We start from the raw sequence: 26314 nt of genomic DNA, 5'->3' as shown, positions 1-26314 counted from the left end.
AAATTATATGCACTGCAAATAAATTTAAAATTACACTAATAAGTAATTACATTTTTTCATAACTAAAAGGGTATCTTTATAAGAGTTTTGATGTCAATAATAAAAAAAAAAGATTTTTTAATGAATATAAATTATTTTTAGTTAAAAATAAAAAATATATAATATAATTTTAAATGAAAAAACTTCTTTTTGCAAGATTATAAATTGAATAATAAATTTTATAACATATAGTTTGATAAGACTTTTGAAATATTTTATTATATCAGAATTTTTTTGAAAATCTATTTTTTTCATCATTGTGATTGTACAATTTTGAATATAGCTTCATTGAAATTATTTAGTACAAAATACGAACAAGATAAAATGCTGTATTATTTTTTAAATGATATTTTCTTGTCATTTATACTATATTTATTCATTTGAGTACAAAATGATGTAAAAGAAGAATACATTATCATGCTTTTTAATTTTTCAATATTGCTATCGAATATTTTGTGGCCTTTTTAGTTATAGGACATTGAGGATCTATTATTGGCTTTTTTTAAAGACATACAGTAAAGTATTATATGCTTCAATCCCTTCCTGTTTAGATTTATAAATTCATGCAATTTTTTAGATAAGTCTTCAGATTAGCTCATATTTATAGCTTAAATATTATTTTTTCGGACTACTTTATATCCGTGAAAAAAGGATAATTGATTTTTAAATAATAAAAATTCAATATTTGTCTTTTAAATATTTAAAACTTTTAATATTAAATATATGATTTGAAAAGTGGATCAGTGAAAGAAATAATTTAAAATGTCATATTTATGCTGATTCATTATATAAAAAGCGGATACTAGTAAAATGAATTAGTATTTAAAAAATGAAAAAAAAATATTAAGATATTAAAAATATTTTCGTGGGTAAGCTACTCCAGCAGGTCTTGCATTGCTGATGACAATAATTTGTATAAACGAAAGTAAAAGTGATTATTATTTGGACTTTCAGTTACATTACGCGCCTTTGTTTTGACACCTACGATCGTTTCTTGATAAATGTTTTGTTCTCGAAACGACTGTTTCTTATGAAGATATGTGTTTTTTTTGGTATAATTATTCTTATCAGAAAAGTAAGAAATAAATTTGAATTTTGTTTTCAAATACTCTTTATTGTCAATCTATAGATTCTTGATTTATTGCTCTAATGTACAGTTATCAACAACAAAAAAAGAGAGACGTTTCGATAAGTCCAGCATTTCTTATCACAACTTCACAAAACTGGTGTCAATAGAAATAGCTTAAAGAGATATATTTATTTAGACAGATAAACTATTTGACTGAGTTTATCAACATAGTTAATTAATTAATATATCGAAATTTTCTCAAAACATCTGGAAATGGTTTTGCTCAATTGATTCTTCAGTATGAAATAAACCTCCAAAAATGTTTGTAAATTTCTGATGAAAATTTCGAGAGTTATACTATTTTGAAAAATAACGCCACTTTCGATGTTAGATTAATTAACTAAACTTGGACGAAACAATAATATATTTCTCAATTTTTTTTTATTCATTAAAGGAACATAATTTTTCTACATAAATATATAAAATAATTTTGTCAATAAAAAATTATATTTTTACAAATTTTTAGATGTAACTATGTGAAAAATTGAAATATAACAAAATTTTTGCATAATAATAAAGATCAGGTATCAAAATATCTTAATCATAAGAATTATGCGCATATATAAAATAATGCTTAAGATATTTACAGTCACTCCTCTTCAAAATTTCTATTGTTGAGAGTTAGTGCCTTATTACCACTCCTTTTTTAGGGACTGAATATTGTTTCTGTTTATCTACCCGTCGTTATACATGATTTTTAACTGCTAGTAAAAAAATCGCATATACTACTGGATAATTTCCCGATAAAGAATTTTTGATAAAAAGTGACATTTTCTTTTTTGTCAAGAATAAATATATTTAGTCAATTGATATAAAAGAAGTTGAATATTATGAAATATTTCTTATTTGAAGGGAAAATAATTATGTTTGAGGATTACAATTCTTAAGAAGTTTATTTATATTTTGTTGTCTTTTTCATTTAACAATCAATTAAGTTTGATCATCAATGCTTGCTTGTGCAAATAACAAATATTTTTGAATTTTTAAATAAAAATTTTCAATTCTATAGTTGAAATCTTTTAGAATTCATTTGACATATGGATTAAAATAAGGGAGATAAATATTGCCTGATTTATAAGTGGAAGTTAAAGATATTTACAAATTCTTGCTTTTCTCACTGAAAATTTTTATCAAAATATTGAAATAAATGCATATTTGCATTTATTTAAGATATTCTATTGTTCCAAATTATTGTCTTATATATTCTACAAATATTCAAATTAAGGTTTGTAATTCAGAGAAATTCAATCAAAATATCTAAATTAAAATAATGGACAACCAATTACCATACGAATAGAAGCCAATAAAATTGATCTTACTCTGTCATCATTTTGTCATTTTAGAAGTTTGAAACTATTAAAATCAGATGCTGAAAAAAGGCTCTTTGCATATTTATCTATGCAATTTTAAAAAAAATGTATTTGGATAGAATACAATTTATTGAACGCTTTTAAATAAAAAAAAACATTTTTAGAAAACTTTTTATTGCTTAAAAGGAATTTTTCGATATATACAATACATCTTTTAATTATTATCTGCTTCATAGCTTATAACATTATTTGTTATTTTGCTAATTTAATTTTGATTAAAGTTTTTTTATTTTGATGCAAAACAATCTATTTTGTCATATTTTTACTATTACCCTAACCAAGTGAATGAATTATTTCCGAATTATTGAATTTATTTCATTACGATAATAGTTTAATTTAAAAGTCTTACTTCCAGTCAAACGTCCACCTATTAAAAGAAAAGAATCATGTAAACGAACATGAAACGAAATATAACATGATAAAAATATTATTCTAATCGAATAGCTACTAAATATTTTTGGACAATAACAATACAAAATCTAGAATAAAACAACATCTTTTTTATATTTTTTGTATCAATAATTACAGCAAATGTTTCATAGGAATTTATGCAAAACATTTTTTGAAACAACTATAAATATACTTGTGAGAATTTTATTCAAAATATAGTGATATGATACAAACGTGAGAAAAGAAAACAATATCTAATGTATATTCTACAGATGACCTAAATTATGAGGCATTGTTGATTAGCAAAAGCAATTTTGAATCAATTCTGATATATTTGAACATGCGATTTTAAAATAAAACGTCAAAACAGCCTATTCTTTTTTTTCTCTAATTTAATAGTGATAGTAGGACAAAATTTGGCGGACTCTCATTTATCATTTTTTTCATGCGCATATTGATTTTGACTTTACAAAATGCACATTTTTAAATGAAAAATTAGTTTAAAAATGTACAGTTTGATCTACTCTTTGTTATTAAAAGTACTGACAAAAATGTGTTGGGACTTTTCTGTTTGAAACATGCTTCAACATAACTTAATTTTTCTTCGTTACTATAAAATAGATTTTGTCAAGTTGTGGAACATTGTAGTATATATGTTATAATTTCTAATTTCGTAAATGTCTATGCGGAAGAGTTGAATTGTGGGTAATGAGTAACAATAAAAACTTAGTCTATTGTAAATTACTTAGATATTCTTAATAGTTGAAGCGTTAATTTAAGTATTTCATATTTAACTGCCATTTTTGTTATGCATTCAGAGAGCTCTGTTATTAATTAGAATATGAAATTATTATTGAAAACAGTATAGATAAAAAAAATAAAAGTCTAAAACTGCTTTGTATCTCTATTGGAAGTGCAATTTACTTGAGTTTACAATTTATGGTTCAAAAATTTTATTTGCCTGATTCTATGCTCTATCCTGTTTATTCTATTACCTTGCTTATGTTAAGAACTGAAAGATGGCGAAATGAAAAAAAAAAAAAAACCCTCAAAATAATAAAAAGCATTTTTATCAGTTTTAAAAAGAAAAAATAAATTCATTTTTCAAAAATCAAAAAAAAAAAAATTGTAACAAATGAGGGGCAAAGAGGTAAACGTTGGGATCGTATTCAGTTTATAATTATATACCACATTATAATATCACTATTATACAACAAGTGCTTGGAATTTATTGCATACATCTTAATTAATGGTATTTATTGCATACATCTTCAATTAACTGCACCTGATGCTTTTATGATTTTTGTTTTTTCTAGACTTTTCTTATAATTTTTAAATTTTAATGTAACGATAAAAGTGTTTTTTGAATGTTTTTTATATTTACTACTTTCAGGTTTTGAGTCTTCATATCTTATGACATCTATTGTGACTTACAAAACGTAAAATGCTAAAGCCGTCTTCTGGAATCTAACTTGATTGTACAGAGGAAGAATCGCCGTATAGAAGCTACTATTGAAAGCAATGTCCATATACCCTTATAAATATTTTTAATGAATAAAATTATCTTTTAGTAGTATTCTAAATTGCTCATAATAAATATTAAAATTTGTAGATATTCTGTATATTTACAATTTACTAGAATAGTGATTACTTTAGTTCCCATTAGAAATATTTTTATTTTTAGAATCATGTTTCAAATTTTTTTAAATCTTTTTCATAAGATTTTTAATTAAAAAAATTTTTTTAATAAAAAAAATAGATGTCAAAACATAGTTTCATAGTAAACATAGTAAACGTTCGATTTTATTAGAAGTATTAACAATAAATTAAAATTTTGATCAATTTTATGATTTATTTTAACGTGCTATGAATATCCGAGGATCTAATTTTTGAATGATTTCATTGCTTATAAATTTCTTTCTCATATTGATCCTTTCTCGATTATGAAACATAATTTCTTATATTTTACTCCACTGGTAATCATGATTATAACTGTGTTAATTTTTTCAACTTTTTAATCTTTAATATAATTTGTATTTTATGGTTAGAAATACTATGAATAAAAAAAACCGTGAAATAAGATTCTATAGAAATGAACACATTATTGGTCAATCAAGAGATTTGAAATTATTGAGATTTAGATTAGAGAAAAACAAATATAAAAAATTTCAGAATTTTGGCCCATGAAGGGGGGGGGGCGATTGTTTACAAAATTCCATCCTTAAAAAACATGAATCAAGTGAATTTAAACAAAAGAGGCTAAAAGTATGAGTTAGCTGTAATTTATTTTATAACATGAAATTTTTTTTTCTAAATGGGCTACGGAAATTTTCTTCTATTGATTAATTTTTCCTATTCATTATGTTTAATTAATTTTCTTTATGAATTAAAAAAATATCGATCTCTTATTGCCAGATATAAAATTGGCAGGAACACAATTTTGTTTACACCCACAGAAAACAGTAAAATAAATAGTTACAACTTATTGAAAAAAACATTAAATTATTTTTGGTTATGTAAGAACATTAAAAATTCTCAGGACAGTTTTGAAATACTTTAATTTTTATTTTTTAAAACTTAGTAGATACAAGAATTTAATATTTCTAATGGTTAAAATGGTCAAATAATGTAATATAAGAAACACCAATGTTTAGCACAATTGAAAATCTGTAATACTTTTCTTATTAATAATAAAAAAAAGAAACGCTTTTATCGTATCATAAAATGTTATTTACTTACCAACAGCAAAATAATCTAAAATAGTAAAAAAAATTAAAATGAGTTAATGATTCATTAAAAAGTAATAAATATAATACTTTAACTTTTATAAAAATTTTTATTATCAAATGTATTTTTGTTTATATTTCTAGAACTTTCTATAAATAATTATGAAAAATTAATTTAACTAAAACAAATATATCTGAACTTTATGAATAAAAATATTACATTTAAAGCAACTTATATATTAAATTTATAATTTTAAATACTTATTTGCTCGAATTATCATTATAATAATTATACAAATTTTAGAAATGACATCTATGCACATAAGCCAATAGTAACATAAATTTTGGATTCTATATTTACTTTCATGTCCATTTGAGATTTCATCATCTATTCTATTTATTTAAGATGATATAATCCGAAACTTATTAATATTAAAATTCTCTTAATAATTAAATCGTCTTCTTTAAATCCCACCTTGTTTCCGCCAACATTTTAAAAATTAAAAAAAGCTGAAATGTCGAAATTATCTCATAAGATTTATATGTGGAAATTTCTAGATATTCGAATGGTAGAAAGCTTGGAAAGATGAATTCATGTAAGAGACTAATATCAATCAATCAAAATAATTCAAGTTCCATTTTATTTCTATTATTCGTCAGATTATAATTAATTTAACAATAATTAGTATTAGAATAACGAATGGGAGATTAATATATTTAAGCTAAATATTTCATTTGGTGTTTTTTGTCTTATTTCATCCATAAAAATTGAAATTGAACTTGTTGTATTGTCAAATTTTTATTATTAAATTTCTTCAATGATAAAGGAAAGATTATTGTCTTAATTTTAATAAACTAAAAATCACTTGAATAATTTCTTTTTAAAGGAGGCGGAAAAAATATAAAAAAAGCTAAACATTTCCAAAGAAAAATTCATTTATTAATTTTAATTTATATGTTATATAAAAATACAGGAAACTAATATTTTTTACAGGCATTATATTGAAAAAAAATACTTACTGTAAATCATGTTAACTGAAAAAATAATAATACATACATATTTAGTAAATATTTTATTTGAATTGTATAATTACATTGAAATTTATAAACAAAAACACATCAATATAAGCTTTGTCAGATCTGTAAATTCCTTTATCTGAAAGGTTATGAAATAAAGAACTGATTTATTAAAGTATTTTATTAGAACTTGTAAAAACTGTTTGAAAACTGTTTATCAAATTGAAACTGATTTGAGCTAAAACTTTACACACAAATTTGATCAAATATTGAATAATATATTCAATCTCATAAGCATAACATTCACATTATTGTGCGTTTAATGTCTTTTGAGCCTTTGCTGTAAATTTGGAAATATTATGTGCTTGAGTTTATTATTTGTATTTTTATAATAGAATTCTTTATTATTTATACTTTGTATATTATTATTCATTATATTCATATGTTTCTGATGAGTACACATTTTATTCGTTCTTGAAATTAATATTTATCAATTATCTAAACTATTCGATACTCTGATAGCATTTTTTCCTAACCTGCTCTGTTGTGATTGTAAGTTATCTTGATAATTATCCTTTGTCCTATTTAATAATGATTTTCCGCACTATGAAATTTTTTAATTTATTATTTAACTAAAAATTATTAAATTTTATTGCAAGTATTGTCTATAAATCTGAGGAACGTAACTAAATGAGAATTATAATAGATATTGTTCTGTTACAAAATATATAAAAGTTCCTTTCCACTTGGAAAGTTTATATAAATTTATAAAATTATAAGTGTGAAAATGATTTATTGTTCCATTTGGAAAGCTTATATAAATTTAATTTCTGTATCAGTCAAGATAGATCAATTTGTAAAGCTTACATATGATTACCAGAAATTATCAGAAACACTGAGAACTAATTTAACCTTAAATAACTTATAAAGATTAGTTCGAAATTGTTTTTAATTACGTTTCTAGTATGAAAAATTAACTTAATATCAAAATATCAGAAAATGCTTGTTAGATTTATGTTTTAAATTAAATTGATTTCTAAAAGATTAATTCAATATATTTGAGATATTTTCGTTTAAAAAATTTTTGCTAGAATATCTTAATAATTGAAATTGTGTTCTAGAAAGTCAATAAAGAAATAAATTGAAAAAAAAAAGAATATTTTAAATTTTCTCTGATTTGCTTTAAACATATATAGACAGGTTATGTTATCAAAATTTTGTATCTGGATTAACAATATACTATAAATCTATTTTATTGGTTCAGTATTTGAAGAAAACTTCGATTTCATTCTGTGCAAATAAAGGAAATAGAAATTCATGCTAGGAGTAATTTTTCAGAAACACAAAAAATAAATAATAATGTACTCACTCATGTAGTAAACTGAAAATAAATATGAAAAAAAGGATAAAAAACGTGAATCAAATATTGTATAAAATGTTAATTAAGCATATTAAAAATAAGTGCTAAGTTTATTTTTTAATCAAAGGACTATAATTTCATAGATACATGAATATATTATTGAATTTAATATTCCTTAAATTTTTTTTATTGTACATAATAGAAAATCTGCAAAATACATGAAATATATAGTATATTAATGCATTTAATTTTCTTCTGTAATTAAAGTATGGAAATTTTAGTTTTAAAAGTTTTGTGTACTTACCACCAGTTACGGGCTCTGCAAAAATGAAAGAAACGCTCGAGATTATATACTGAATTTAGAAATTACATCACTTAATAAAGGCACTTTGCTTTTCTAACGAAAATAGTATACAGGACACCATCTATTTAAAAATAATTCCAAGAAATTTAGAATTTAATATATTCTTAAGTAATTGATAAAATATTGAAATAAGGATAAATGTACTTACTCTGTGGCACAGGTGCAGGAGTAGTAGTCATAGCTTAAAATAAATTTAAAAAATTAAAAACAGTAAAGCAAGTATAAAAAATATTAGAATAAGTTTTAAAGAATTTTAAATTTTTTTTATTCCACTTTTATCCTCTTAACGTATGAAGTGTATGAACGTATTAACGTATGAATATATCATTTAATGAAAAAAATTCAAAGTATTGTTATTTTCATTGATTATTCAATAGTAATATCTAAATAATATTTTGCTTTTTTTGAGTATTAATATTTTCTAATAAATCACATTTTCTTTGATAAATCATGTTTGCACTTATCATTAAAATTAATAACAAAATTTTATAATGTTAATCATTTAAATATTTCCTAACTTCATATAATTTTTTTAATAATCTCAAATATTTTCAAACATAAGGAGTAATCTTTGATAGCTGAATTTAAATGCTGAATAAAAATGAAATGCTTAATGCTGAATTAAATGAAATGCTTAAATTTTGAATAAGGCTTTGATCTTTATAAGTGTGAAAATGATTTATTATTCAATTTCTATACTGAATTGTATATTTTCTGATTCCAAGATGGCATTTAGAAGATGACATTTTATTTTGAAATATAATTTTTCAAGGATTAGATTGTTCTGTAAACAAAAGCGTTGACATTTTCTTTTAAGACGACTAATTTAATGATAAATAATAACATTCTGTCTATTTAGGGATTGTAATAATTAAAACTGTAATTCAAAATTCTGAAATTCATTGAATGATTTATAGCAGAAAATATTTTCCTATATTTGCTCAGCTAAACAACAATTTGAAATTTGTCAAAGACAAAATGTATTAAGGATTTGTTAAAAATTAGTAAAATTTATGTGTTTTTATGTGTTTTAAAAGTATAAGGAATAATTTTTTAAATAAAAATTGTTTTTTGACATTCTGTATATATCACAACACTTTATGCATAAGAAATATTCTTTGACACTTATTATAATGCTTCATATAGTACTTACGATGATTGTGAATATTGGCTAAAATGAATAAAATACATTTAATAAATATAACGATACATGATACAGAAAAGAAGTTCATGGTAACGAAAGGTAAATTTATAAAATAAATATCAACTTACTCTGTCCCGGTTTCTTGTATTCTGTTTTGAATTTAAAAATGTTTAAAATGTTAGTATGGCATATTTTAATATAATTAAAATCACACAATTCATTTAAAAGCTACATTTAATATAATTTTATTACAACTTATACATTAAAAAATAATTAAAAATTAAAGTTTGTTAATTTTTGCATTTATTGCTACATAAAACTCCCAATGAATTCCCCTAAGATAAATTTATTAGAGAAAAAAGCTATTATTAACTATTGTGCCCATGTTTATGTATTTAGTTTATTGTTTACATATGATTATTTATTTTGAAACTATTATCCCTAAAATTAAATTTTTCGGCTGATTTTTACCAGAATTTTTTTTATACTCGCTTTCAGATACAAAATGAAGATAAATATTATTTTGAAAATCTATACAGTTTTTATTGAAATTTTTTAAATTCTGATTTAGAGCAGGATTTTTTTTTTATCTGGCATCAATTTTTTATAAAAGCCTTTATATATATATTTGTAAATAAATTAGTACAAATATATGAAAATAAATGAATAAACTAAGTTGAAAATGGAAAAATGTTACTTCATTTGCCTATATTCCCTTAATTCATATAAATATATCTAATCAAAAATATAATTGTTAAAAATTATTTTCAATGAAGGATTGTTTTGTTAAAAAGAAAAAAATAAAAGCAGTTTGCATATTCTGCCTAGCAAACATAGAATATATAAATATGTGTCTGTGTACAAAAGTGCACTCATTTCTGTATCGATAGTTTTGATGCAAAATTCAAAAAATATTTCATAAACTTTATTATGTATCATGCATTACTTCAGATAAACTGTCAGTTTATCTGAAGAGCTGTTTTTTATTAAACGCAATAACTTTATATAATTATGTATACCTTCTTTCAAATTCAAGTTAAAATGACATTTGGCAAACTTGATCTATTTAGAGAACTGAAAATTTAATAAAATTACGATAAATAATTTTTATTGTTTCATTAAATACAATAATATTTTACAATTATTGTAAATTGTACGTTCTACTTAGTATATGTTTGCTGACTGAAATGGCAAAATCAATTTTTTAATTCAGAAATTCGAAATTTTCTCAGATCATTCTCTCATTTGTGAAATGAATGTTGGTTTTCTCTGTCGGAAATTTCTTTAATATGTATATGAATACGTAGTTATAAGAAAAATATTGTTGTAAACCCCGATTAGAATATAGCATTTTCTTTTGTTAAATTAGAATTAGTGACACAATTTGTATTTTTTTCACTTCCCTACCTATAAAAAAACTATGTCGTATTTTTTTCTCTCCACGAAGAAAATAACATGATCCTTAATGCATTTATTATTTAAAATTCTATAAAATTAATTTGTATTAATTTTCTGTTTTCTTTTCTACGATCATGACAGTTTGTCTGAATTTCTTTCTTTAGAGGTATTACATATTCCTATTTTAGTGATAGTAAAGAGCATTGTAAAGGAAATTCAACCTTTATATTGCAAAGAAAACAGTTATTATAAAATTAAATTTATGTCTAAATTAATACTACTGTAACAGTAATGAGAAATATTAATTCGTTTTTATTTTAAACGTTTGAAACAAACACTTTTCTTTTGATGGTTAGTATCTTCCTTATTATTTAGTTTTTATCATTTACTTTATCAATAGTTTTGTTCAAATAAAAATATTTGATCTCTTGATATCTGCATTTGAATGAACTCGATAATGAATAAATTATTTTGAAATGAATCCATATTATTAATATCTTCAGACTCACGGTAGTGGTGCACATCGGCTGAAAAAGAAAAGGAATTTTGTTAATGAATTATGTAACATCAGGAATATAGTTCATGAATTAAAACGAATAAAATTAGGTATAAAATGTTTGAAAGAGATTGATATTAAACAGTTTATGCATTTATATTTTTTCATGAATTCTTTATTTTTATTTGCAGTTTTAAAAATAGTTAATTTAACTTAAGTCTATATTAATAATTGAAAAATTTATCTTAAGCAACTTATTTTTAGGATCAACCTTCATATTTAATTTTATGCATTGAACTTTGAATTTTAAAGCTAATCGAAGCAAAAATTGAAAAGTTTTGGAAATTAAATAAAAACAAATACATTCTATTTATAAAGAAAGATTTTATAATTCTGTTTTAAAATATCTTTATTTCAATGATCTCAGGGACGATAAGTTACAGTTAATAGCTTTAAATTAACTGAGGGATATTTTACGAAAATGATTTTTAACTGTATGATATTTTTATTGTATAGATGATGGATTATATGGATCTTTATTCTGTGGTTGACGTTTAAAGTTTGAGAATAATTTAACATAATAATATGGCATGACTGCTAGCAAGTTAAGTTTATATACATTTATTCCTACTAATCTATAGTTTGAAATAATTTTTCAATGAGATTGCTATTTGCTATTTGTTAAGAATTTTAAAATTAGTTTACTTTTTTATGAATTCTTAAACAAGTGTATTTATTGCGTATTTAAATTTTAAGAATGCATTATTTTATTAATGGGATATCACCTAGAATTTTTGTTTTGTTCTTCGGTTGAAATATGTAATATTAACCACTAATAATATTATTTGGTTGAAATATATAATACTATTTAATATAAGAGAGAGCTATATGCCATTTTAAAGTTAGTACGTAACTTTTCTAAGTATTTAATTAAACTTCAGTATTTATTATTCTTTATAATATTTAATAAAGAACAAGCATCCTGCTATGTAATGCCATTGTTAAGCCCCCTATCTCTCATGCGGTTAACATGCCCGGAGGTTAAGCACGCTGAGTTCATATACTCCGCCCACCCTTCCTCAAATCGGCAAATTGATGTTGTGAGTAATAATGTTCAACAAGAATTGTTAAATATACTCATGATAAAGTCATTACATAAAGAATGGAAAATAAATTTGTAATAAAAAAAAGTCAACTTACTCATTCCTGGTTTCTTGTATCCTGTATTTGAATTCCAAGAAAATAAAAGTTTAAAAATATTAATATAATACGTTTTAATATCAATCACAATTTATATAGGATGTATAAATTAGCTTTTTCCCATTTATGCACACATTTCTCCAATATCCACTTCAATGAAAAAGTTAAGACAATTTCGCTGAAATTTTTGTCATTGGATTAGAGGAAAGATTTTTGTACTACTCTAACTACTACTCTATGTCTTATTATGAAACTTTCAAATATAGATTTAAATTGATAATCATCCAACTTTGCAGAGTTCAGAAAAACAGAAAGTATAAAAAAATTTTGATAAGATAAATTTCAATGTTTTAACTAAAACAATAATTTTTTAATTGAAATTATTGTTTGAAGCGATTCTGAAATTTCAGTAGGAAAACAAATAAGAAACAAAATATACGATTTTCAAACGTTTTCGAAATTTTCACAGATTTTCCTTTTTTTTTTGTGAAATGAATAACTATCTCATTTTGTTGAAAAGTTCTCTAATATGTTTATGAATACATAATGATATCAAAAGTATTATCGTAATCTACTGTTATAACATCGCAATTTCTTTTAGCTGAGATATAATCAATCTCTGTATTTCAGGTTTTTTTCCCTCTCCACGAAGAAAAATTGTAAGATATATTCAATTCATTTGTTACCAAAAACTATATAATATGAATTTGCATAAATTTTCTATTTTCTTTCTTACCATTTTGATTAATTGCCTTAATTTCTTGTTTCACAGTTATTGCTACACAATCTACACAGTTATTGCTACACAGTCTACACAGTTATCGCTACATAGTCTACACAGTTATTGCCACACAGTCTACCTGAATTCCAGCAAAAAAAATTGTAAAAGAAATTCAAGCTATCAAGTACGAAGAAAATAGTTGATTCGAAATTAAATTTATGTTTAATCTGATACTGGGACTGTGTAACAGTAAGTCTAAAGCAATTTGTCTTTATTCGAAATGTTTATCACAAACACTTTTCTATTGACAATAAGCAACTTCTTTATTATTTTTTTTCCTTCACTTTATCAATATTTCAATCAAAATAAAATTATTTTGATTTATTAATATCTGTATTTGATACAACTCGGCAATGACAAAAATATTTCGAAACAAGCTCATATCATTAATATCAGAATAAAATATTAAAAATGACAAACACTCAAATCTACGTTCCTTAACTTTCTTACTATAAAGTCAATCAGCAAATTTATAGGCAATTTTTAAAGAATAGAACAACTGATTGAAAAAATGCTTCTTTTTTTATATATTTCAGACTTACGGTAGTGATGCACATCCGCTATAAAAAGAAAATGAATTATGTTATTGAATTAATTATAAAACATTAGAAATGTTTATCAATAAAAGTGTATAAAATTTGCTATAATATATTTGAAAGAGGAACGTATTTAAAAACCTTATGCATTTACGTTTGTTTCATAAATTATTAATTTTTATTTGAAATAAAAAAATTAGCTAATATGATTTATGTTCATATTATTAATATAAGAATTTATCTTAAAAAATATTTTTAGCATCACCTATCAAATTTGGCTGCAATTTAATTTTATATTTTGGACTTTAAATTTTAAAATTAATTGGAACAAAATTTGAAAGGATTTGCGAATTAAATACTACAAAATAATTTTTAATTATAAAGAAAAATTGTTATAATTTTATTTTCCAATATTTTTATCTCAGTGCAATCGATCTCATTGACAAAGTCATAAGTTGCAGTTAATAGTTCTCAGAAAGCTGAGAGTTTAATGTAACTATTTTTATATATAGAATAGAATTGGAAGAAACTAGGATAGCTCTAATCAGTACATTTCGAAGAAGCACAATTTATTTACAAATGTAATATTATGAAAACAATTTTTGACTATATGATATATTTTATGGTTTTGTTTATGTTTGAATATTTTAAATGATACTTAAAGTTTGTTTACAATTTAATAATATGAAATGATTCTTGTCAATTTAGATTTTCCCACATTTTATTCTGCTGATGCATTGCATGAAGTAATTTGTAGATGAGATTCATACTTGTTATCTTAAAGAATTTAAAAATTAATTATTTATTTGAATTTCAAAAATTTATTGTTTCTTTCAGTGGTGTATTACCTACTTTTGTTTTTTTTATTATTTAACTAAAGTGTATAACATTAATCACTAGTATGAAAAAATATAAGTTATTTTAAAGTTAACATATAGTTTCCAATTACTTCATTTATTTCTGATAGAATAAAATAAACAAATATTTTTAGGTAATAACTTTAATCTTATACTACAAATTAAGAAAATAATGGTGAAAATATCAAAAATTTACTTACTTTGGCCTGGTTTCTTGTAACCTGTATTTGAGTGTGAAGAGAAAAAAGAAGAATGTGAGTAAAATGGAATATACGTTTTCATATCGAGCAAACCAAACTTTGAAAACAGTCAGACATTCCCGCCGTTATTGTTATGCATCGAACTCTTCTTACGTCTTATCATTTTTTTTCTGTAATTTTTACTTTCTTTGACAATTTACTCCATCTTTTCATATATTACATTGTCCCTTCCTTTTTAATCGCTTAGATTACTTTCTTATAGCAAAAGTACTTTTCTATATAAAAAAACTTTTGGCAAAAGTTTTTGTTTGTCAAGCAATTGAAAAAGTATGCTTTAAATGAAAAGCATCATTGATAAAAATTCTGCTTGTGTAACTTATTTTTATGGAAGATTTTTAACAGGAAAATCGTTATCTAAATATAGCTCAACAGGGAATCTTCATTTGCTATCATGGAGCTTCCTGCTTAAAATAATATTTTTTTGAAATATTTAATTTAATACCAATTCCTACCTATCAGAGAGGATTTTTGCGTACAAACTATTGGAAAATTTATGTTGTACGAAATCTATTGTTTCTTTATAATCAATTTTGTTTGTTAAAACTATTTCATTTTTAAATCTTATTTGTTACATATATTGTTAGTACAAACAAGAGAGCTATTTCAAATACTTAGAGTGATATCAATGTTCATTTTTCCAGAATATGCAATCCTTAAACAATCGAACAAAACGGAGTTACTTTTTAAAAATATTTCTTACTTCGAACCAAAAACAAATCTTTCTTCGTATAATAATTTAATTTCGAATATTTGCTCATATCATTTTACTTCCACAATTTCAGGGAAAACTCATCATATTTCATTATAAAATATTATGCATCTCAACTATCATATATCCTTCATACTTTTTTTTCAGTTTTTAAATTAATTTTTTTTAATTATATGACTTACAAAAATTCAAATGCTTCAGTTTATATCTCAAGTCATTTTCCTTAAAATATTTCTAACTTCTGATAAACCATATTTTAGATTGAAATTTATATTCCTCCAATAGATTTATTATTGGAGTATCTGTAACTATTCCAATAAAAAATTGCATCTATAATACCTATTACAACTATAAAATTTTCAAATTTATGCTAATAAATCGCAATTCATTTTAGCCCAGTGCTAAAAGGATTTTAATAAGTGAAAAATCAAGAGGTCGTATGAATAAATTCTCTAAGTTTCTCTAATCTCTGCTTACATGTTTTGACTTTAAAATCATTTGATAGACTAGAATAAATAGGTGCTCACTCTTTCAAGCCCCACATATCTGCACTAGTATATTTCGATGCAGTTTTTGGTTATGCTTGAACAAATAAATGCTTTAAAGATAATTCGAAGATCAGAATAATAGGTGCTAAATCTTAGACCAGAATAAATAGGTGCTCACTCTTTTAAGCCCACATATCTACACTAGTATATTTTGATGCAGTTCTTGGTTATGCTTGAACAAATGCTTTTAAAGATAATTCGAAGATTAGACTAATAGGTGCTAAATCTTAAACCAGAATAAATAGGTGCTCACTCTTTTAAGCCCACATATCTACACTAGTATATTCCGATGCAGTTTTTGGTTATGTTTGAACAAATGCTTTTAGAGATACTTCGAAGATCAGAATAATAAGTGCTAAATCTTAGACAAGAATAAATAGGTGCTCACTCTTTTAAGCCCCACATATCTACACTAGTATATCCTGATGCAGTTTTTGGTTATGCTTGAACAAATGCTTTTAGAGATAATTCGAAGATCAGAATAATAAGTGCTAAATCTTAGACAAGAATAAATAGGTGCTCAATCTTTTAAGCCCCACATATCTACACTAGTATATTCCGATGCAGTTTTTGGTTATGTTTGAACAAATGCTTTTAGAGATAATTCGAAGATCAGAATAATAAGTGCTAAATCTTAGACAAGAATAAATAGGTGCTCACTCTTTTAAGCCCCACATATCTACACTAGTATATTCTGATGCAGTTCTTGGTTATGCTTGAACAAATGCTTTTAGAGATAATTCGAAGCTCATTTCATTTTTTCGCATCAAGATTATATTTAATAATAAGGAGACATTTATAAATATTGAGCGAAAGTAATTTTAACCTCCGAAAAGATTATATTCATGAATAATGAGAATGCCTATAAACTTTTGATTTCGAAATTTTGGTACGAAAATACTATGCATTAATTTATTCACAAAACAAATTACAAAAAATAATTTTTTTTCTCATTTCTTTGTTAAATCTGAGATTATAATAGCCACCTCACATCTTGGTCTTTATCTTCTTATATGCATAAAGATAATGGTCTTGAGATAATGAAGGGTAAATAGCTGAAATTTTCACAGTTTTAGCTCGAGCTGCTAACATGTATGTGAAATTTAAAAAATTATGTGGTAATAAATGCCATAATAAAATTTTGAGGTATTTTTTTTCCTTCTACGAAAAAAAATTATATGCTATCAAATGCATTCATGATGACAAATTTGTTGGAAACATTTCATAAAAATTCTCTGTTTTTTCTTCTAAATCTTTTTAACTTTCATCTTCGATTATTGTTTCACAACAATTAAACACTTTTCCTGATGTTGCACTCGAAATCTGATTCTATAGAAAACATGAAATAATAGCGAAGAAAATAATTAAGTGATGAAAATGATATTATGACAATCTGACAACTTTAATAAAGATAAAGAAAATCAATATTTTCTTACATAGGCATCATAAGTAATTTTCTGATGTTGATCAGGAAATAAAAATCCCTTTTCATCGATTTCACAAGAATTTGCAATTGCTTTTTGATGGAAAGATTATTTTGTCTTATTACTATCTGCATTTAATTAACATCTTTCGAACCAAAATCAGTACAATTTCAAATAGTGAAACTACAATTTAATAAATAACCTAGAAAATATTTAAAATGGAATATTAAAAAGGCTAAAAAAGTAAATTTTAATGATTGAAACAATGTTAATAAATTTTTTTTCCGATAATTTTCAGACTTACGGTAGGTGTGCACATTCGCTGCAATAGAAGATGAATGTTGTTAATGAATTATAAATCTATAACAATACAGTTTATGCAAACATATGAAATAATCAAATTTTTATAAGTTGCCTTAAGTATTTTGAAAGTGATTGATATCTAACGACTTTACTCCATACCTGGACCTTTTCTGAGTTTTACGATAAGACAACTATGCATTAAATTTGTTTCTTGCACTCTGAATTTGAAAATTTGAACGAGGGCAAATATCTCAAAGTGTAAATGAAACATAAAAGACTCAAAAATAACATTTAGTTGATTTCTGGGAGATAGATTTCCAAATTATAAAGATGTCACAACTAGCTAGGTGTAATTTACTTCACAATTTACGTTTCCTTGGATATTATTTGGTAGAAGTTTCCTTTTGAAAAACATTTTCCATTCTTCCGTATACATATAATATGAACATGCTAAATGAACATCTTTAAAATGTGAACATGATAAATTAAATAAATAAGTCATGCATTGGAACTGTTACAATCAAATTTGATTTGACTGTTTTATATTATTTTAGATAACACAAAAAAAGTATCACATCATGTAATGCATACTAAGGTTAGTATAAAGAATTTTTAATATTAAATAATTTATTCAAGTTAGAGAAAAAAATATACCAGAATAAAATAATATTACAGCAAGCTTATTTTTTAAATTTTAATGTGGAATAAAAGTAGTTTGAGTACTATAGTATGCTCCAAAGTTATAGAGGAAAATATTAAATTTTGATTTGCTTTAATTATAAATTATTTGAACTTTTGGAAATCTCTTCTTTAGAGAGCACCTAGTACTTAAGAAGTAATGCAGGATCAAATTTGGCAGTACAAAATCTAATTATCTTCCATGTAAAGTGCTTTGATCTACTTTTGCATTAGGTTGTCGCATTAAGCATGTCGAATGAAGCATTTTACAGAATTCTTTAGATATCATTGCTTTTAAAACAAATATCATTGTTATATCAACGTAGCACCACGATTTAATCAAGTTGTTATTAATTGCTGTTGATACTTATAGCTGATGACTATATATTATCTGAAAATTCACTAAAGTGATAATTTTTTATCGAATTAATTGCTATTTTCATGGTATCAGAAGTATGAGGATGTGAAGTATCTGATATTGTGGTTGGTTCTCGCCCCTTGGTAGACATAATAAAAGCATAATAATGTCGTTACCGGATGTACCTGGAAAGGCCAGTGACGGTTATTAGGATTCAACCAAAATTCCCATCTTATTGCTGTAGCGGAGTCCAGATCCTTCAGTCAAATCTGTATACTCTCAGAGATAGTGAGTGTAACACTAAAGTACTTATTTCAATCATTTAGCTCATTGAAAACCATCTCAGATATGAGGATAGAATTTTCCATTACGGTGATTATTATTTTTTTCTTTTCTCGTGAATGCATTAAGGTTGTGGGGACGAGTTACCTATATTCCCATGACAGAAGTTATCTTTTACGTAAGGAGTCGTACCATGGCTGATGATGGTTATTAGGACTCACTCTTAACCCCCGCTTTCATGCTGTCGCGATAACTCTTTCACTAAACTAAGCCTCGAATGTTTCCTTTTGTGGTGTGGGATAATTTGAATCACTTGGCCAATATTTTCATAACTTGCCTTGTGTTAAAAAATTAGTTAATTTTATAACAATATATACTGGCTTTTGATTATTTGAATTTTCTTGTTCATTCTTATAGAAATACGGTTTCAAATAAATTTGGGGCCTCGGTGGCCTGGTGGTAAGGTCACGGCTTCGAAACCGGAGGGTTTCAGGTTCGTGACCCGATTCCACCGAAGAGCCGTCGTGTAAGGGGGTCTGTTGCACGTTAAATCGGTCGTGACAAAACGTCCTCCAGCTGGTGTGGAGAGGGGATTGCCTGTTCAGGTGTCGTCCTCGTCATCTGACCGTGGTTCAAAATTACGAGGTCCGTCCCAAAATAGCCCTAGTGTTGCTTTATAACGAGACTTTAATATAACTAAACTAAAAACTTCAAATACATTTTTTATTATAAGTGTTTTTTGTTGAATTTTACAGCTTATTTATTTTATCAATAGATTTCATGATTTGATTTTTAATCACGAATAACATTTAAATGTTAGGAATTCGAAAATAAACTATTGTTAATGAGATAAATATTAATTGTCAATTTGATCTTTCCTTACTAACATTTTGGTCATTGAATATTCTGAAGAACACTAGAATATTTAGTATTCAAAGTACGAAAATTCGATAATGATTGCGCTACTGTATAAAATATATTTTAATATTGGACAATACTAGTTACGAAATTTATAAAATTAGCAATCAGTATTCATTAGTTTATTATTTTGTTATGTTATCATTAGATATCAATCACTTGCACAAGAAAGAATTGAGTAATTTTAATGTCTACAAATAATTTACAGCAATCATACAAATTTTCATAATAAAAAAATATATATGCTCTCAGGTAATGATTTCAACCTCGCATTGTCAGATTTCTTATTTTTCAGTGATTAAATAAATTTATCTATAAATAATGCAAAAAAAAGAGGAAACTAATTTAAATAAATTTTTTGAAATTTATTTTTCAAATCTGAATTAATGAGTTAAAAATATTAAATGGTAATTAAAATTTCTTTAAGAAATATAATAAGTAGATAAAGTTTTAATCAATTATAAAATTAAAAAAATAATCAAATCAAATAAAAAAAATAGCAATGCAAATTTGAGCAGTGTTGTATTAATAAGTGATAGTTTTAAATAATTAATTAAAGTTTACTTACTATGTCCTGGTTTCTTGTAACCTGTATTTTCATATGAAGAGAAAAAAATGATGTGACTAAGATGGAGTACTTCTTTTTACAATAATCGAAACAAACCTCTTTGAAATGAGCTCTGTAGGTCCCAAATTCTCTTTCTACTCTTTGTATTTTTCTATTATATTTTACTTCTTCGTAATCTCTTTCTTTCAAGCATAGAAAGCTTATTCCGTTTTATATTCATAACTATAATCTACATTATTTCACAAACAACATATTCTATTACTTATCTCTCCTTTTATCCTTTAACTTTACGTTTTGTTTTAGGCTTTATTTCGATTTTTTAAAGTCATATTTCTTTCCTTTCTATACTGAATATTAAACTTATCCTTAACCTTAATCTTTCTTCTTATCTGTAATCTCAATCTTTCTCCTTATCCTTAATCTTTCTCCTTATCCTTATCATTAATCTTTCTTCTTATCCTTAATCTTAATTTTTCTCCTTATCCTTATCCTTAATCCTTTATCTTCCTCTTATTATTTTCGTACTATATCTCATCCTTTTTTGTCTCCTAACTCTCATTTCCCTTTCCATAATTCTTACCTTTATCTTTATATACTATTTCTTTTTCTTTCCTTTCATTTGATTCGTTATCTTCCATCCTTATTTAATTTTTATCCTTTTACTTCTTTATATTGTTTATATTTTCTTTCCAATAACTCTAATGTATTTTCTACATTTTATATCTGTCTTTTCTTACATAATTATTTTCCCTTTCTTGCTTTTTCTCTGTTGCTGTAACATCCTACGTTGTATCAAATTACAATCATATCATTTGAACGTGCTGTCCTCACCGCAATCTACTTTTCGAAATTTTTTGAGAAAATAAGAGAAATAATAAATTTTAAATTGATCCATTGTTGTTTAGAAGAATATTTTCTATAAAAATTTCTATTCAAATTTTTTGAGAATCTTAGCTTATTTTTCAAAATACTGAAAAAGCAAAGCTTTTACTGAAAAACTGATTTGAAAATTACTCATCGTCTGTTTTAAGTCTTACTGCCTAAAAAAAATCACTTCGTTTCAGATGTTTGGTTTTATATGCTTTGCTGTTATTTTTTCAAAAGTATTTGATATGCAGACAAAAGAAAATGTATGCATTTTATGGAACGCATGGTTCTATAGAATCCATTATCCTTCTTATTGTAATTTTATTTCAATCACATTTTTGCAAAAGGTTTTAAACCCCATACAACTGAATATAATATATTTTGAATAAACTTATCTATGAACACAAATATATGTCATAAAATAGTTTCATTTCAAATTTCCTTGAAAATTCTCATATCAAAGCTCATTTCCCAGTCTGTTAACAACTAGGCAATATCTATTCAATTTCATAAAATTCTCTTTTAGTCCTAAAAATATTATTTTTGCCAATCGTTTTATTTCAAAGACTTTCTTCGATACAATATTTTTTATTTATATTTCAAACAAAATCTCATGGTATACGATAATAACTGATTATATTTATGTACAATGTACATGTCATTATCTATATACCAAACTAAATGCCACTTTTATATTTTATTCGTATAAAATTTCGAAAGCCTCATTTCCTATTTCAACTAATTTCTTCATTTTTAAAAGAATATGCGAAAAAGCATAGTTTTAGTGAAACTTATCGTTCTTGTAATCGATTTATTATCGGAATCTATAGCGATAATTTCATTTCAAAAGTTTGCTGTAAAATTGCATTTGTTATCGAAACCTTAATTTTCGATAAGCATACAGGAATACATATTTTATTATATATAAATTGCATTAATCATTACCTATTCTTGCCTATTTTGATTTTAAATAATCGTTGAATTATCACTCAGGTAAGCAGAAATTTTTAATAATCTCTTAAGACTTAAAATGTGAAACAATAAAAACAATCGATATCACATTTTTATAAAGGCAGTGTTTATTTTCCAAGTAATCAGATTCATATTTTCCTACAGAAACATTTTTTTTTTCAGTACTATTGTTACTCTTCAAGTTATTATGTTGCCTAACTTTTGTTTCTAACAATTTTATTTCAATATTATTCTAAAAATGTCCGTAATTTTTTCAGAAACATTTCATAGATTGCAATAAAGTGAGGAATATAAACATTTTTAAAATTTGCGTTCGAATAAATTCAGTTACGGGTACGAGTTTTATTATTTCTCAGTTTATTATCATCATTAGTTCTTCATATAAGTTGCAGAAAACTTAATAAATGACTAAATATTTAAAGTAATATCTAAAAACCACTATAGAAAATGGCCTATTTATAATTTTTCAGACTTACGGTAATGATGGATGTTAGCTGAAAAAGATGAAAAAAAATTGCACATGAAATATTATTATTAACACACGATATATTAGTGCCAATGAAGAAAGAGGTAGATTGTAGGTTTTCATAGTTATAACTTGATATATTTCCATTCTTAGGAATATTTACGTTTTTGTATTCACTTGAAAACGTCTTTTCTGATTTCATACAATTTATTGATGAGCTCTAGTGTTTACGAAAATAATAGTAAAAACTGCAAAATATTTTTGTATTATCAACAGAGTTTTAAATAAATGCATGATCATAATTTTCAGGCAACACACTTATTGGCAAATTATTACCAAATTATTGACAGATATAACCATGTTTAATTTTCTGATAATAAATATACATTATATTTCAAAATAAATAACATATGCGATCGGAAGATAATAATCGATATTCGAAATTTAATACACACCAGTAAAAAATGTTTTGAATTAAAGAAGAAAAATATTCTGACTAAACAGAAGTAATAAGAAATAAAATTTGTGACTCAGCCATCATTAGAATGAACTCTTTCATTGAATCCACACTTATCAAAATTCACATCAATCATTTAATCATATCAGTATATCCTCTTATATAAATATTTTATTATCAGTATATCTTCTCATATAAATATTGTATTATCAATATATCATCTTGTATAAATATTTCATATAATTATTTTATATGAAATATTCCTTTACATCGAAAGCAAATGCGTATATAATCCATAGAGACAAATTTTTAAAGTTTAAACACTGCACAGCTTTTATTTTGAATTCTGAGATGCTCATTATATTCTAGGAAAATGGGGAGAAATATTCCATACTTCGAAGTAAATATATAATAAAAGACATAGATACTTGGAACATGTTTTAAGACACAAAAGCCATCGATAATTTGACCAAAATTTAAACAAAAACAAAAGGACGTTGCACAGTGTTAAACGAAGAAGTTTGCGCCTAGAACAATGAAGATGATGAAATGGAGCTATTTAATATCCAGCAAACAATTTGTCTCTTAATTCTGTAGATGAAAACTTTCAAGATTTTTTTATTAAATTCTCTGTAATCTGAAAAATTATTTAAAGCTAGCGTTGGCACTGTAACTGTTCATAAACTGAAGCACAATATAAACTGATACCTACAAATCTGAGCCAAATTTGAAATTAAAGAACATTTGATTCACTTAAACAAGAATAATTCTGCATTTATTTTTGCATTTGACATTTCTTACCTTTTTAATTGCTTTCTAATCTAACTTAGATTTATAAGTCAATAAAAATCGTCGAATGTTCAGCTTAATATTTTCCTACTCAAGTGATCACCCGTAACTACTTTACCATCTTCCTCTTTTAAAATAAGCTCCAATGTTTCAGATGTCCCGAAAATTGAGAAAGGCAAATAAGAAATGCAATTGTCATGAGAATTGCTATAAGATCGTATAGAAGGGCTAACTCTTCAACAGAATAATAAATATTTAGATTTCAAGGAAAGATATAACGCGAGCTGATGTACTTATACACACAATAATAATTTCTCCATCACAAGGGAGAATATTTGGTTTAGCAAGGATTTTCTAATGTGAACTGTTATCCCTATGAACGAAAGGATAGGTTCTTTTTCAAACTGTTCAGTATTTAGTTTCAAAATATCAAACGAAAAATTCTTTGCCTTTTATGCTTCAAATATATAATAATGTGGGTCATTTTGATATTATATTCAAATAGAAATAAATAAGCATGTCGGATTATGTTTGTAACTATATCGTAGACTAGGAAGATAATAGCAGTTTGATTTGATTCAAGATTTTAAAGATAACCCATGTATCTAAGAGCGAGAGTATTCTGAATCGATCAAGTCTGTAAAAAAGATGTGGAAATTATGAACATATATAAATATATTTATATGTTAAGAGAAATCAAAATCATTTCTTGAGAGCGTACATTTCACAAAACTTATATAAGAAAGCTCTCAATCAATTTACTTACTCTTTCCTGGCTTCTTGTATCCTATATTTAAGTATAAAAAATGTTAAAGCATTTATTCTACACGTCATAATAATACTTAAAATATATTTGGTAGATATTTTATTGAGGTTTAATCTAATATTTTCATTTCTTTGAAAAAAATGTTCGTTTTTCTTTCGTTTTTCTTTATTATTTTAAGCACAGTCTTAATATTCATAACGATTATCGTCGATGCACTCAAGATTTAATTCTATTAAGCACTTTTTTCTAATAAGAAACATTTTAAGTTGCCACAGAATTATAAAATCTGAATTAAAATTTTTCTATGAAGTAACTACGAATTATAATGTTACTACTTTTTTATTTTATATATGCAAATCCTTGCAGACACAATTTTAATCATTAAATTTTACTATCAACGTTTAAAAATAAAGCACCTAAATTTATTTTTCAGTGATTTCAGTGATTGATGACATTTTTGCTTTATACGTTGATGAATATGTAAAACGATGGTATAGCAGACATCTAGAATATTTGAACAATTTATTTTTCACTAACACGTTTTGATTAATCAATGACTTTTTTTTAAAAAAAACTAAAAAATTATAATTGAGAAATCTATTGATGAAAGATCTAAGCAATTTGAAAGACCACTTTTCCAGATCTATAAATCTGGAAAATGCTCATTGAGATGGCCTCTGATATTTCAATGATGACATTTCCTTCGTATAAATTCAATTCGAAAAACTGCAAAAAGTAACATTTCTTCTTTACTAACATAAATTATATTTACAAATTCCAATTAAAAATTCTTTGTTAAAAATGATGTTATCAATGATATTAAAAATGAAGTTAATTATTAATAATCAATGAAGTTAAATTGATTTACAATAAAAGTATATTTATTTTTCAAATTAAAGATTTTTTATTTCAAGAATGAATGGATAATTTATAAAAGTGATTTTTAATGAATTTCCTATTCTTAATATAATTCCTTCGTAAATGTGAATAAAATGTCGTTTCAACTACTATTTTGATTAAAAAATTATATTCTGTGTTAAATCGAAATATATGCTATCACAACAGTTGACATTTAATAAAAAAATCTATCTTTTACAAAACATATAAATTTAATATTTGCTATATAAACTCTTATATTACTC

The 26314-nt window shown here is 24.4% G+C and overlaps 1 protein-coding gene and 1 long non-coding RNA gene across 4 annotated transcripts in view; both read right to left on the bottom strand.

Moving 5' to 3' along the window:
- Nucleotides 1-77: 77 nt before the first annotated feature.
- On the bottom strand, nt 78-7623 carry LOC129960208 (uncharacterized). Its single transcript, XR_008783559.1, has 3 exons — nt 6675-7623; nt 5668-5682; nt 78-2905 (listed from the first exon to the last, which is right to left on the bottom strand). It is a non-coding gene; the product is annotated as an uncharacterized LOC129960208 (long non-coding RNA).
- Nucleotides 7624-7990: 367 nt separating this feature from the next.
- Nucleotides 7991-26314, bottom strand: part of LOC129960190 (uncharacterized) — a 34090-nt gene continuing 15766 nt past the window's right edge. Inside the window, exons 10-20 of one of the 3 annotated variants that reach the window (XM_056073421.1) lie at nt 25173-25193; nt 23171-23188; nt 15008-15028; nt 13957-13974; nt 12634-12654; nt 11447-11464; nt 9668-9688; nt 9549-9566; nt 8544-8576; nt 8336-8350; nt 7991-8052 (exon numbers count right to left, since the gene is read on the bottom strand). In XM_056073421.1, coding sequence (XP_055929396.1) covers nt 8006-8052; nt 8336-8350; nt 8544-8576; nt 9549-9566; nt 9668-9688; nt 11447-11464; nt 12634-12654; nt 13957-13974; nt 15008-15028; nt 23171-23188; nt 25173-25193 — 251 coding nt within the window. In that variant the 3' untranslated portion in view covers nt 7991-8005. Of the gene's footprint in view, nt 8053-8335; nt 8351-8543; nt 8577-9548; nt 9567-9667; nt 9689-11446; nt 11465-12633; nt 12655-13956; nt 13975-15007; nt 15029-18052; nt 18071-23170; nt 23189-25172; nt 25194-26314 lie in introns of all 3 variants that reach the window. The other 2 variants (XM_056073412.1, XM_056073430.1) reach the window with 2 other exon arrangements.

The sequence above is a fragment of the Argiope bruennichi genome, chromosome 2, assembly GCF_947563725.1.
Source record: "Argiope bruennichi chromosome 2, qqArgBrue1.1, whole genome shotgun sequence".
NCBI classification, from domain to species: domain Eukaryota; kingdom Metazoa; phylum Arthropoda; class Arachnida; order Araneae; family Araneidae; genus Argiope; species Argiope bruennichi.
Note: the sequence above shows the minus strand (reverse complement) of the source record. Positions and strands in the feature narration are given on the sequence as shown.